This window comes from Brienomyrus brachyistius, chromosome 13, assembly GCF_023856365.1.
Source record: "Brienomyrus brachyistius isolate T26 chromosome 13, BBRACH_0.4, whole genome shotgun sequence".
Lineage (NCBI taxonomy): Eukaryota > Metazoa > Chordata > Actinopteri > Osteoglossiformes > Mormyridae > Brienomyrus > Brienomyrus brachyistius.
The window spans coordinates 20,959,037-20,971,087 of NC_064545.1; the positions used below are offsets into that span (position 1 = coordinate 20,959,037).

Sequence of the window (12,051 nt, forward strand, 5' to 3'; positions counted from 1 at the left end):
GGTCAGTAAACTCAGACACATTTACTTTTACAATGCTCAAATAAGCGCAGGTTTTGTAATTCACACACAACGACAGAGGCATCACCTTTGGTTTTAATAATTTCAAAAGAAATTCTGTTTTCCTTGCTGTACTGAATTTGCACCGAGCTGTGAAACCAAACCAAGGTATTGAACTATGAATTTTGTATATCATTGCACCCGTAGTGCATTCATTGGTACAGAGGTAGGAGAACTGGCACCACATTCAGACTGGCATGGGAACAAGAACAGGTGCCCTTTCGTCACAGTGCAGTAGTTTAGTGTATTCAGCGTTCCCTTAGCGGTTGGTAACTTTGTGCAAACACCATAAAACATTAAAACCATTTCTGATAAAGCAGAATACAAGTAAGTCCCATTCTTCTTAATTGGCCCATGCATATGGATAAAAGTGATTCTTCTCCCAGAAGTGACACCGCGAGGCTGAGAAATTCTGGTCGACGGAGAAGTTGTGTGACAGCAGCGCCATGTGTGAGGGGAACGGGGGCCACTCGCTGGGCATCTCACCTGGGGGAGAGGATGCATCAAGGCGGTCAATGTGTGTCGGTGAAGCACATGGCTGCCGTTGTGATTCTGCAGCTTTTGCCTGAGACGGTGACACTTTACTGCTAAATGCTTGTGTTTGCTGAGAAACTGATCAATTAGCAATTCACGTATTCCGTTAATTACTTAGAGAACCTGCTCTTACTCAAAGTCTGAGGATTTCCTTCACTCTGTAAGCCTGGCGTTTGATTCCTGAAAAGAATCTACTCTAAGATCACATAGCGTTATATTCTTCTGAAATGGTTAATAGAGGATTCCTGGTGGCCTCACCTGTTCTTGCGAAGTGCACCATATACTTGGTCATGATCCCCTGAAAACTTCGATCTTCTGAGCTCTCCCCCGCCAGTACCGATTTAAGGCCATCAAAGAACGCCAGTGCATCTAACATGTGGAATGAGAAGCGACTGGGAAAGGGTAGCAGGCGGGAGACCTTCTCCACTCTGGACGGCGTGTAGGTGACAATGTAACGGTACACAGGGCTCTTCGAAGCCACTGAAAGACAGAAGATATTGATTAGTGGATGCCTGCAGTAGAACACTACCTCATCTAAAAGCTATGCATTAATTCAATCCACAAAACTTGTGCATATGTTCCTCTGTGAATAACTGAACACTTCGTAACCTCACAATCTCTGATGGACACCAAGTTTTAGTAAACAGAAGCAGAAGAGAGTTTCTTGCTTATTTTTTTTTTATTCGAAAGTGTTGGACATTACATGCAGCTCTTCTGGCTTTGTCGTGAGCAGGACAGGTGACTCTCATGTCTGACACCAGGGTGGTGTAGAGTCTTTCAGGACAGCGGTCATTGATGGGGCATTTGGCAGATACTGGGTACAGGGTAGCGGCTTCTTTGGAGATATTCACTCCAAAGGGCATCAGATTTCCTAGAACAGATGACAGGCAGGTGGTTCAATTTCAGTCAGTGTTTCTGGCTATTTGCTGAAATAAGCTAAATTATCAAAAATGATAGCAGGGTTCCTTTGGCTCTTCATGGTACAGAGTATGAGTGGGTTCACACATTGTTAGAATATAGCAGTTTATCTGCCATCTCTATATGTATCAGTATCACTTCAAGGGAGAAATACTAGAACAAGCAGTAAAAATGCTATACAGTCGAACCTCGTTACTACGTACCCCGTTTTGTTTTCACTTTTTCAACGTACAGGTTTCTAATTCCCGTTTTTAGCCTATGTATTATTCCAATGGCAGCCATTGTTTACAGCGTACACCCTTACAGCGTAAACTTCGATACAACATCCAAATTTCTAGAGAAAATACGAAAACTAACCATCGTTACAACGTACAGCGCTCTCCCCGCCCACCACAACAGGTGTCGCTACATCTACCTGCATCTACCTGATCTTCGACCGACAATGCACATTTGTCTATTGCATTGTAACTTCCCGCGTTAAATGAGTTGCCTTGACCGATAGTTACTGGACTGCTTAGTAATGGCTTGTTAAGTGTTGTGTGCATATTCTTTGTTTATTAAACCTTGTGAATCACATGTGGTCATGCTGGTAATTGTGAATTCAGAATAATAATGGAAGTAAAGGATTTTATGATTTAATTTGACCAATATTTCATTAATATTTTCAGGCCAAATGCCAATTTGGATGCGAATGTTTATTTTAAAAATCCATTTTGACCAGCCGTTGTGTATTTTCGTTGCCGTTTATCGCCAGCTGGCACTAAGTAACTGAGTAATTTAAGGAAAATTTCAAATTTCAAGGATCCAAATGAGCTTTGTTGAATTATTTAACAAGTAATAATGTGTTCGTTTGTTTTGTAGTCAATTTAAGGGTCTGTTCTATTAAAGTTTTATCATTTACATGGATATTTCGTGAGTTCTTTCATCCATCTTGCACTAAGTGGTTACAACGTTCTATGCTTATAACGTACATGTTTTTGATATCCCGTCTTGTACGTAGTAACAAGGTTCGACTGTACTTACTTGTCACAAACCAATTGTAGTCTTCCCAAGTCCACATTGAGATGTTCTCATATGGTGGACTGGAAGAGAGTAAACAGAATTAAAACGACTTGCTTTGTCATTAGTCCAATTTTAATTTGCATGGGGCTCCATCACTGTGCCTGAACTGGTACTGAAGGAGGAAGACATTTCCTGGGGTGAATAAAAGTTTCATTTTCAGTCAATAAAGCACTGAGATGATCTCGCTAAATGGTTCCCAGGAAACCTACTGTGATGTATGTGTGATTACAGATGAATGATACTGGTCAATCAGGACAAAAAGATACTAGGAGTAGATAAAATGGCCAGGCACCTGAAATCAGCTTCCTGTTCGGTGGTTCCGATCACATAGGGAACATCATTGTAGCTGCTGCCTTTCTCCCAGGTCTCAAAGGGTGGGGCAAGTAGAACATGCCCATCTACAACAGCCACCGGTCCAACAAAGAGGCCCTTCGTTGGTAAATTTGTACAGTCTTCAGCGGCCCAAGAAGGGTATTCTTTCCATGGAATAGACTAGCACAAGAGGAAAGTTCACTTAAACCAAGATAACATTTACAAATTCAGATCAACTCATGAGGTCTAATTTAAGAACTTAGTTTTGAGGAACTGTCACATAAATTGACTGAGGGGTCATGGTGACAGCAATTTTGGAAATGATTACTGAGTTCCAGAAAATGCCCCCAACCGTCACCTCCTCTGGTCATACAGGACACTATAGTCAGCAGAGCTGATACTTTCAAATTTTCTGGTACCACCATCCAACAAGACCTCAAATGGGACAGTAACATTACCTGCATCAATAAAAAAAAACCATACCACATGAATTTCTTATGTCAGCTCAGTGGTTCTTAGTCCTGTTCCTGCTGCCCCACATACCAGAATGTTTTCATTACAGCCCTACAACCAGGCTCATATGCTCCTTAATAGGATTCTGAGTGTGATAGGTTGAAAGCAGAATGGGTTGGAATGAAAACATGTGGTTATATGAAAATTATCAGCTTGGGTGGCGAATAGCATCACGCCAAATTTCCATTGATTATTTTGTAAACAGCACACCTCATCATTTATCCCTTACTTAAATTGTATGTTTAATTGGTACAACACCAACTGCACCAAAAGAAATTCCTGTACTTAGTTAATAAAAATTTTGATTCTACTGCTTGTTCATAACCCTCAAGTAAGAGTTTGGAAACCCCCCCATAATTCATATAAGCTGATATACAATCCGGTAATTGTGACCTTGACATCAGTGTAATGAAACTAGCAGCAAATGTTGATACCTCAATGGCAACGTTCAGGTCCCATTACATCTGTAATGTTAAGCATAAATTTTAAAAGTAAAAAGGATATTCACCTGGAGAACTTTGGTTGTGGAGAGACTGTAGAGACACTGTAAGTCACTGCAACCTGACTTCTTCAGGAACACCAAGTTGTCCTTCTCCGCCTTCTCCAAAGAGCCATTGTAATTGTAAGAGCTACTCATGTCTATAGCCCTGTGGAACAGGCCTTTGGCGAGTGGGGACATCATCATGGTCCACACAGATGTTCCCCCTGTACAGAGAAGACTCACCTCAGAATTACGAAATGACTTCCTTACAGAAATGTATGGTTCATTTAGGCAAATATGAGAGATTATTTACACAAAAATATTCTAAGGGCAGAACGATTGGTTCAGAGAGAAGAGGAGGTAGGGCCAACCAATCAGATGTCTTGGTCCCACCTCCTTGAGTTGCTTGAACCCACCTCCTCTATAATCTCATTAATTATCTCTCTGAAACAATCATTTTTCGTTCTGCCCTTAGAATACCTTTTGGCAAATAAAACTCCCATGAGTGGGCTATAGGGGCACTGATTGCTGATTTGGTGCCGGAACGCCCCCTTTCTCATCACTCACCTGTTCAAAACATATGGGCTAATGATAAGGTTGCCCCCTCTTTATGAAGGTTGGCCCCTCTTATGCTCATGTTAAAAAAAATCTGCAACTGTCCCTGAATGTAAATAAGTTAGACGTAAATCACAACATTTCAGTTGTGATATAGGGTAGCTTATGATAAGAGGGAATCTCTCTTTGAATAAGAATACCTGAACTTTGTCCAAATATAGTGACTTTTCCCGGATCGCCACCAAACTGCTGGATGTTCCTTTGCACCCATTTCAGAGCTGCAATCTGATCCATGAAGCCATAATTTCCTACAATATTAAAATGATAAATACACAGATCACATGATAATTGTGAGGCTGGACTGCAAAACAGCCCTGCCCTCTCATGAAGTCTTCCTCTCATGAAGTCTCCCTCTGTAGTGTTTTCATTCAGCTGTGCATCACCCGTGTATCTCATTTCCCTTGATTGCCTAACCTACTAAGGTCCGACTGGTTACCTCAGTGCAAGCAACTGTAGCTAATAATGAGAAAAAAAAACTAAATCCAAAAGCCCAGTCAGTCTCGTGCTAGTACTTCTGAAAATTTCGACACTAGGTTCATGATAACTTATCAGCAATTTCTGCATTTGAGTCTCACCGGATGTGTTGGTTGGAGAACCTTCTCTCAGAAGCTCCAAGGCGAGGAAGCCAAAAGCGTTGAGGCGGTAGTTGAAACTGACGTAAACGATCCCGGTCTGGGCAGCCAGACTTTCGGTCGGCGAGTAGCCCTTCTCTGATCCACTGAACATGTGCAGGTACCCCCCGTGGAACCACACCATCACGGGCAGCCTGGCATCCTTCTGTAAGCTGGGCGTCCACACGTTCAGGTAGAGGCAGTCCTCCTCGCCCATGACCTTGCCCTTTTCATCCATGGGCTGCACCTGCGCACACATGTTACGGAAGAGGGCGGCCTCGTAGGTGCCTCTCCAGCACAGGCCGGCTTCCTGGAGGTCCACCGGGGGCTTCCACCGTCGCTCTTTGATGGGAGGTGCAGCGAAGGGGATGCCCTTGAAGGAGAACGCCCCGTCGGCCCATCGGCCGCGTACATACCCGCAGTTGGTGCCAACAACAGCGGACAGGTGGAGTTGGCTAATGGCCACGTAGGCCAAAGACCCAGCCAGGGCCAGGAGGAAGAGAACCCCAATGGTGACGATTAAGATCCACTTCCAGGAGACAATTAGAAATGGATTGCAGTAATGCTCAGCTTCAACACATTCTTCCTGGGGAACGTGGCGGCATTCAGTGCCATCTCTCACTTCATTGGAATCCTCACTCATTTTTTTTTTCTGGAAATAGATATGCGTACAATAATCGGTAGTGCAAAAGTACTCGATTTTTTCACTCAAGTAAAAGTACAGATACTATACCAAAATGTTACTCAAGTAAAAGTCATTGAGTGAAACACTACTCAAGTAAAATGGAAATGTTTTAAAAGTAGTAGACCTGTCAAAAATGAAAGTACTACTCTTTCAAATCTGCTAAGCTTAAAAAAAGCAACCTATCCTTTTGAATTCACTGAAGACGGGTTTGAATACAACATTGTAAGTTACAGTGCATCACAATGAAGAAAAATTTTAATAAATGGATAGGTAACTTGTTCACTGCAGGAGGCCATTGCAGTGCTAGTCTTGATGTTAGGCTAGCGTTAGGTCTGTTTAATACGATGGAATTATCAGTAAATGGATTTATTGAAATTATACTGCAGTACATTTTGCAGCAATTTAAAAACAATGACAGATTGATTTAAGACAACAATAAAGCAGGTAGTTCCAGGTAAAAACGAATAAAAACATATTAGGTCAGATTTATTCAAAGATAACCGTCTAACTGAAGGAATAAAGCACTTGAAGGTGAGAACTAAATAAGCAGAAGCAAACGGTGAGGTGGGATGTCAGAAGGCGCAAGTATTTAAGATTAAAAGCACACATGCAGAAGGGCTATACCAGCAATATCAACTAAGAAAATATTTAACAAGACACTATTTGCATTTCCTTAGGGCTATTTTACACCTCTCATAATAAAATATTTCAAAATTTCTCAGATGTCCTTAACATTAAATTTTTTCAGGTAATATCTATGACAAACTTCTAAAATTAAACCTAACATACCATAATCATTGAGACGGATTTATTCCCGCATACAAATGAATGACGGAATGGTGTGAACAGTATGTGCAATTCAGCATGAATTGTGTGCACAATTTTTCACATATATTTTTTTTATTTATCATATTGTTATAGAATCCTTTGATTTGTTCTCTATTGCTAATTATCTTTAAAAGACTGTTGTAACAAGTAAACTTCCCTCGTGTGGAATTACTATGTGTATCTTATCTTATGTATATTTGGTTATAATCAAAGATGCTCAATTACTACTCAAGTGATTACTTTATTAGGTATATATATCAGCAGTAAGAATGGTTTAATACGTCTATATTTATTTGTTTGGCGGACGGCTTTGTTCAAAGCTACGTCCAAGCGAGATAGACATGTGTAACCAGTCAGTCCCCCCAAGAATTATACAACCATTCTGGTTTCTTGTGAAAAACAAGGGTCACAACGGTGCCTCACCACAGACCAGTTAAGAACTACCCCTTCCAAAAGGGTTATGGAGAACTAGGGCACACTCTGCGCCAAGCAATGCCCCAGGAAACTCCAGCAGGTTAAAGTGCCCTATACACTACAGACTCAGGCCCCTTGCTCATCATGACTGAAAAACCCAGAATAGATCAGCACTACAGAGGGGAAGAACAGTCCCACCTTTTGTGTTTACTTTTGTGATTTTGTGTTTACTTACTGTGCTTCGCAAATGTCTGTAACTTAACCATGGATTCCACTAACCGCCTAACTGGTCTAATCACCCTCCCAAACCGAGAAACACGATCCTGGACACCCACAACAGAACAAGGCAGGTCATCACTAGGACTGACAGACAAATGACCGGAGGGGGCGTTAATCACAAGGGATGGGGAACCACCAGCACCGGCCACAGTGGGATATAGAGGACAAACCAAGTCCCCTACACGAGACAAGTTACCAATTATCTCCCTGTCGGATCCCAACTCAGAAGGTTGCCCATGAACCCACAAAGAGGTGCGGTCCTGGAGAGGACTGGATCATGCCTCTGTTCAGACTGTAGATCCGCCAGAGACAATTTGCATCCGGCAAACCAACATCACTAAGGTGATTGACGAGAGAAGCCACACGGTGTTCAGAGGCACAGTCACTAGCATCGTGCACACCCAGCACAGAGGAAACCTCCTCTCCAGTCATGGATCCTGAAGACACACCTAAGACGCACAATGATTGCGGCTGACATGTCAACCGGAAAGCATCTTGAACCTGGTCAACTTGCAAGTCACTTGACTGATCGAGTAGCCTAGTGTATGGCTCAGACAGCAGACGCTGGGACAAAGGCTTCACAAATGGATCCCAGCTGAGGGCATCTGCCACAATGTTCAGCCTACCAGGGATGTGCTTGATGTCGAAGGAATATGGCGCCAATTTAGCGACCCAGCGCTGCTCACAGGCATCCAGTTTGGGTTTGGTTAGGATGTATGACAAGGGATTGTTGTCAGTCCAAACCGTAAAACTGTGACCTTTGAGCCAGTGGCTAAATTTATCGCACACTTCAATGCTAGAAATTCCAGGCGGTGAGCAGGGTAATTAGCCTGGCTGCGTGTGAGCGACTTACTAGCGAACGCGATTGGTCTGGCCCTCTCTGCCCCTTCAGCCACCTGAGATAACACTGCGCCCAGACCATCCAGTGAAGCATCAGTTGACAAAATGAATGGCCGATTAAAGTCTGGGTGCGCTAGTATGACGCTCTTTAGCAGAGCCTGCTTCAAATCAGCAAAAGCCTTTGCAGAGGCCGGTGTCCAGTCCTGGGGGGTCAGCTTACGAAACGTCCCAGGTTTCCTATGCCCTCTGGCCCCTCTACGTATCCGCTTCTGACCGGCAGTCAGCCCAAACAGGGGCTTCACTAAGGATGAACAGCCAGGAATGAAATGTTGGTAGAACATAACCATTCCTAAGAAGGATCGTACCCTCCTCTGGGAAGAGGTACAGCCATCCTCCTCCATCAAGTCCCTATCCTTTCACCAAGTCCCTATCACTTTCTCCTGGTCAACAGAAACACCATCAGCACTCACTACATGCCCCAAAAACCTGACAGATCTCCTAAGGAAGTAGAACTTCTTTTGGGAAAGTTTTAAGTTGTTTGCCCGTAAGCATGAGAACACCACTTCCAAGCATTTCAAAGCTTCGCTCTCTGACGACAAGAAGATCATCCAAATAGCAGAGCAGACTGGAGAAGTTGAGGTCTCCAAAAACGCTAAGCATCATGCACATGAATGACGCTGGGCTGTTGCAGAGGCCTTGAGTCAGATGGTTGTATTCATATAGCCCTAGGGGCGTCGTGAAGGCTGTGTAATGCCTGTCAGCTTCATGCAAAGGGACATTATAGAATCCCGATGTGAGGACTATCGTGCTGAAAAAGCCATTACCGCCAAGGGCTGCAAGGCAATCAGCTTGGTGAGGCAATGGGTGGGCATCCTTCACTGTCTTTGCATTCATCATGCGAAAGTCAGTGCATATGCGCAGTCCACCATCCCTCTTCCAAGCCACCACCAAGGGTGAGGCAAACTCACAGACTTGCTGATTATGTCCCTCATCTCCATCAAGACCTCTCGCAACTGCTGGTAATGGGCAGGGGGCACTTGACTGTAAGGCAGTCTGAACGGCTTGTCATCAGACAGCCGAATACGATGCACAAAACCTCGGGCCTCTCCACAGTCCAATTTCCCCCTGGAAAAGACATCCAGGTATGAGAGAACGAGATCAGCTAGTTTCTGTTTCCAATCTAATGATACTTCACACCCGTCAATATCAATGTCATTCAAATCAGAATCACGCAGCCTCAGTTCTGGATCAGACACGTTGGGTGGGCTGGAGCCAGCACCATCAGGGACAAGTACATTTTCGCACAGGCCTTGAGTCAAGCACAAATCCTCCAGCGCCAGACAGGGAAAGACATCCGCCAACTTAGCATTATGTTGCAAAGTGATAGGGGTCTGAGAAGCATTAAGGATTTTCATAGGAACCCATCGATCCCCCCACATCGGTGTAACAACCCGCCCCACTAGAATGTTCTTGGGCGTGGAGTGAGAGGAGGTTGGCTCTACAATAACAGTGCTCCCGGGTGACAGGTCTAAGAACGTTACTGCCAATAATAAGGTCATTCTTCTGGCCAGAAACAACAAGCATTGGTATTGAAAACTGCAAGCCGTAAATTTCGATGTCAAATTCGTAAATGCCTTTAGGTTTTGTCATCAAGCCACCGCATCCCATGAGAACCACTTGATCAGGCACAGGTTGGAGATGCATAGGCACACCAGCTGCCACCAGACTAGACACTGCCGCCTCACTAAGAGTGCATGACATGCTGCCAGTATCAAGCATGCCCCTGAGCACATGTCTGCCGCTGAACGCCACTGGAGCATAAAATTGTTCACCAACACCTTCAAGTCTCTGCGATCCCACAAAGATAACTGACTTATCTCGAGGGAGCGAACTGGAACACGATTCATAAATGGACTTCAGGTCAATGGGTTCGGTGAGGGAGTTCACCTCTTCATCCATGCCACCCCTCCCCTGACATGAGCTGGTTAGTTTAAAGCAGCCCCCGGGGATGACAATGACCCAGCCACCTGAGGCAAGGAAGAGGAGCGCGGACACCGGTTCTTGAAATGGTCTGGACTGAAACATTGACAATACAACCGTTCTCGTCTACAGTGAGCATAGGTAGAACGATCTTGTGCCTGACAAACCTTGCAGGGCTCATTGAGTTCCGTGAACGCCAGGACTGCCGGGTGCTCGACACAGTGGATACTGGTAAGGCAGCTGGACACCTGGCTAAAACACTGTTAAGCAAAGTGGCCAACTGACTCAACCCTAAATCAGGCGGATAGACGCCAGATGGAATAGTTGGGTTTGCAGCTGTGGGTGGGGACATTGCAACAGCCTGGTCAACTTTAGTCGGAAAGGAACCACTAACACTAGCACAAAAACTGGCTGGGGAAATGCTAGATTCAGGGGCAGGCTGCTGGGCAAGCCTACAGTTACAACATGGTGAAGGTGACACATCCACACACTGTCCCTGAGCTGACACACACTGGGGGCGACGGGTTGCCCCAACAGGAAACCTCATGCTACTCATGTGGTTGTCCAACTGATCCCGCACCTTAGCAGCAGACCACCTCTCTGCAGGCTTAAACTTAAAAGAAACAGCGAGGTCGGGGTCTGGGCAATGTGCTATGAACATCATCACCGCCTCAACACTAGGATCATCAACACACTTCCCCCTCCTTTGCAGACATTCGTCAACAGCATCAATTGATTTATTAAGCCTTATCCAGTAGTCCAGGGCAGACTCACCAGCTTTCGGAAGGGTACCATAAAAATCCTTCATAGGAATGATGGAGTGGGCAAAGTCACTAAACTGGCATCTCAGGATGTCAATGACTGCAGAGGGCAGTTGGGCAGGCGCTAACCCAACCTGGCTGCGAAGTGACACCCTAACAACATCTCTCACCCTCCCAGCCAACCTGCTCATCGGGAATTCATACATCTCACTTTGGGAAGTGTACGACATCTTGGCAGCATATCTCTCCATCATGTTTGTCCACTCATGTATGGAGAACCTGTCAGAACCGTCCCCTTTAAAAAATGGAGGCGGCTCTAAGCTCGGCTGCACTACCACGTTCAGCTGGGTCCAGAGCCATTAGCAGACTGGTCAGACGAGTGAGAAAAAGACCGACTACCACTGGGCTGGTGCTTGGTGGACAAGTTAGCTGCAATATTATCCCCAATCTGTTTTGCTAGGTCAGTGATTATGCCACTTAGCGCATCAGATGATACCAACCGGATAGGGTTGAGGTTGGACTGAGAAACAGGAGTGGAAGTATTAGGTCCCATAGTGGAACCCAAGTAATGCCGTTCAGCCTGGACAGCGCTACTCCCAACGAGAGGTGCTACTCCATCCCTCCCATCACTAGACAAAGATAAGCCCCACCCCCTTCCAAAAACACGTGCAGTTAAACTCCTAGTTGGGTTAGATAGACCACCCATATCAAGTAAGTCCTCCCTAACCATGGTTATAAAATTATATATATATATATATATATATATATATATATATATATATATATATATATATATATATATATATATATATATATGAAATAAGAAATAGATTTGTGCCTAAGGAATCAAAGCCGGTGCAGAGAGGGAAGAAGAAAAAAAATGACACCGTCAGGTTATGCTTCTACACAGTTAGAACATAAAAGTATCCGGCTGCTGTAGGGGGAAAAGAAAAAAAAAAACTTGATAATCTCAGAGAGTAAAGTTATACTACGGTGACATTAACCGTATAGTTAAGAAAAAAAACAGCTTCCCAAAGCGGGCAAAGAGCATTACCAACAGCATATATTAGGCAAGTACTCGTGGCTAAATCGCGGTTCGCTAAATAAACAGCTCAATGTGAAAATAAACAGTAAATTAAATTCCAACCGGCCGTTTAGGCG

General features: G+C 44.3%; 2 protein-coding genes across 2 annotated transcripts; both read right to left on the reverse strand.

The window, feature by feature from the left end:
* Positions 1 to 75: 75 nt before the first annotated feature.
* Positions 76 to 5,902, reverse strand: LOC125705861 (para-nitrobenzyl esterase-like). Its single transcript, XM_048972152.1, has 8 exons — positions 5,068 to 5,902; positions 4,633 to 4,740; positions 3,905 to 4,101; positions 2,864 to 3,063; positions 2,533 to 2,591; positions 1,295 to 1,462; positions 850 to 1,071; positions 76 to 543 (listed from the first exon to the last, which is right to left on the reverse strand). Exons 1-8 carry the CDS (start codon positions 5,744 to 5,746, stop codon positions 401 to 403), a joined length of 1,776 nt encoding a protein of 591 aa, XP_048828109.1. The 5' UTR covers positions 5,747 to 5,902; the 3' UTR covers positions 76 to 400.
* Positions 5,903 to 6,096: 194 nt separating this feature from the next.
* On the reverse strand, positions 6,097 to 11,606 carry LOC125705863 (uncharacterized). The gene is made up of 2 exons (XM_048972155.1): positions 9,587 to 11,606; positions 6,097 to 9,540 (listed from the first exon to the last, which is right to left on the reverse strand). The coding sequence occupies exons 1-2, from the start codon at positions 10,232 to 10,234 to the stop codon at positions 9,043 to 9,045; spliced, it is 1,146 nt and encodes a 381-aa protein (XP_048828112.1). The 5' UTR covers positions 10,235 to 11,606; the 3' UTR covers positions 6,097 to 9,042.
* Positions 11,607 to 12,051: the final 445 nt, after the last annotated feature.

Bases quoted from the DNA above. Each gene is read 5' to 3' on its own strand.
- LOC125705861 (XM_048972152.1), bottom strand. From the start codon at position 5,746: ATGAGTGAGGATTCCAATGAAGTGAGAGATGGCACTGAATGCCGCCAC. The intron at 4,102-4,632 runs GTATTCTTATTC...TTCTCTGTACAG, and splicing joins TATATTTGGACAAAGTTCAG to GGGGAACATCTGTGTGGACC. The intron at 1,463-2,532 runs GTAAGTACAGTC...CATCTGTTCTAG, and splicing joins CTACAATTGGTTTGTGACAA to GAAATCTGATGCCCTTTGGA.
- LOC125705863 (XM_048972155.1), bottom strand. From the start codon at position 10,234: ATGTTTCAGTCCAGACCATTTCAAGAACCGGTGTCCGCGCTCCTCTTC. The intron at 9,541-9,586 runs GTGGGGGGATCG...AATGCTTCTCAG, and splicing joins GGGCGGGTTGTTACACCGAT to ACCCCTATCACTTTGCAACA.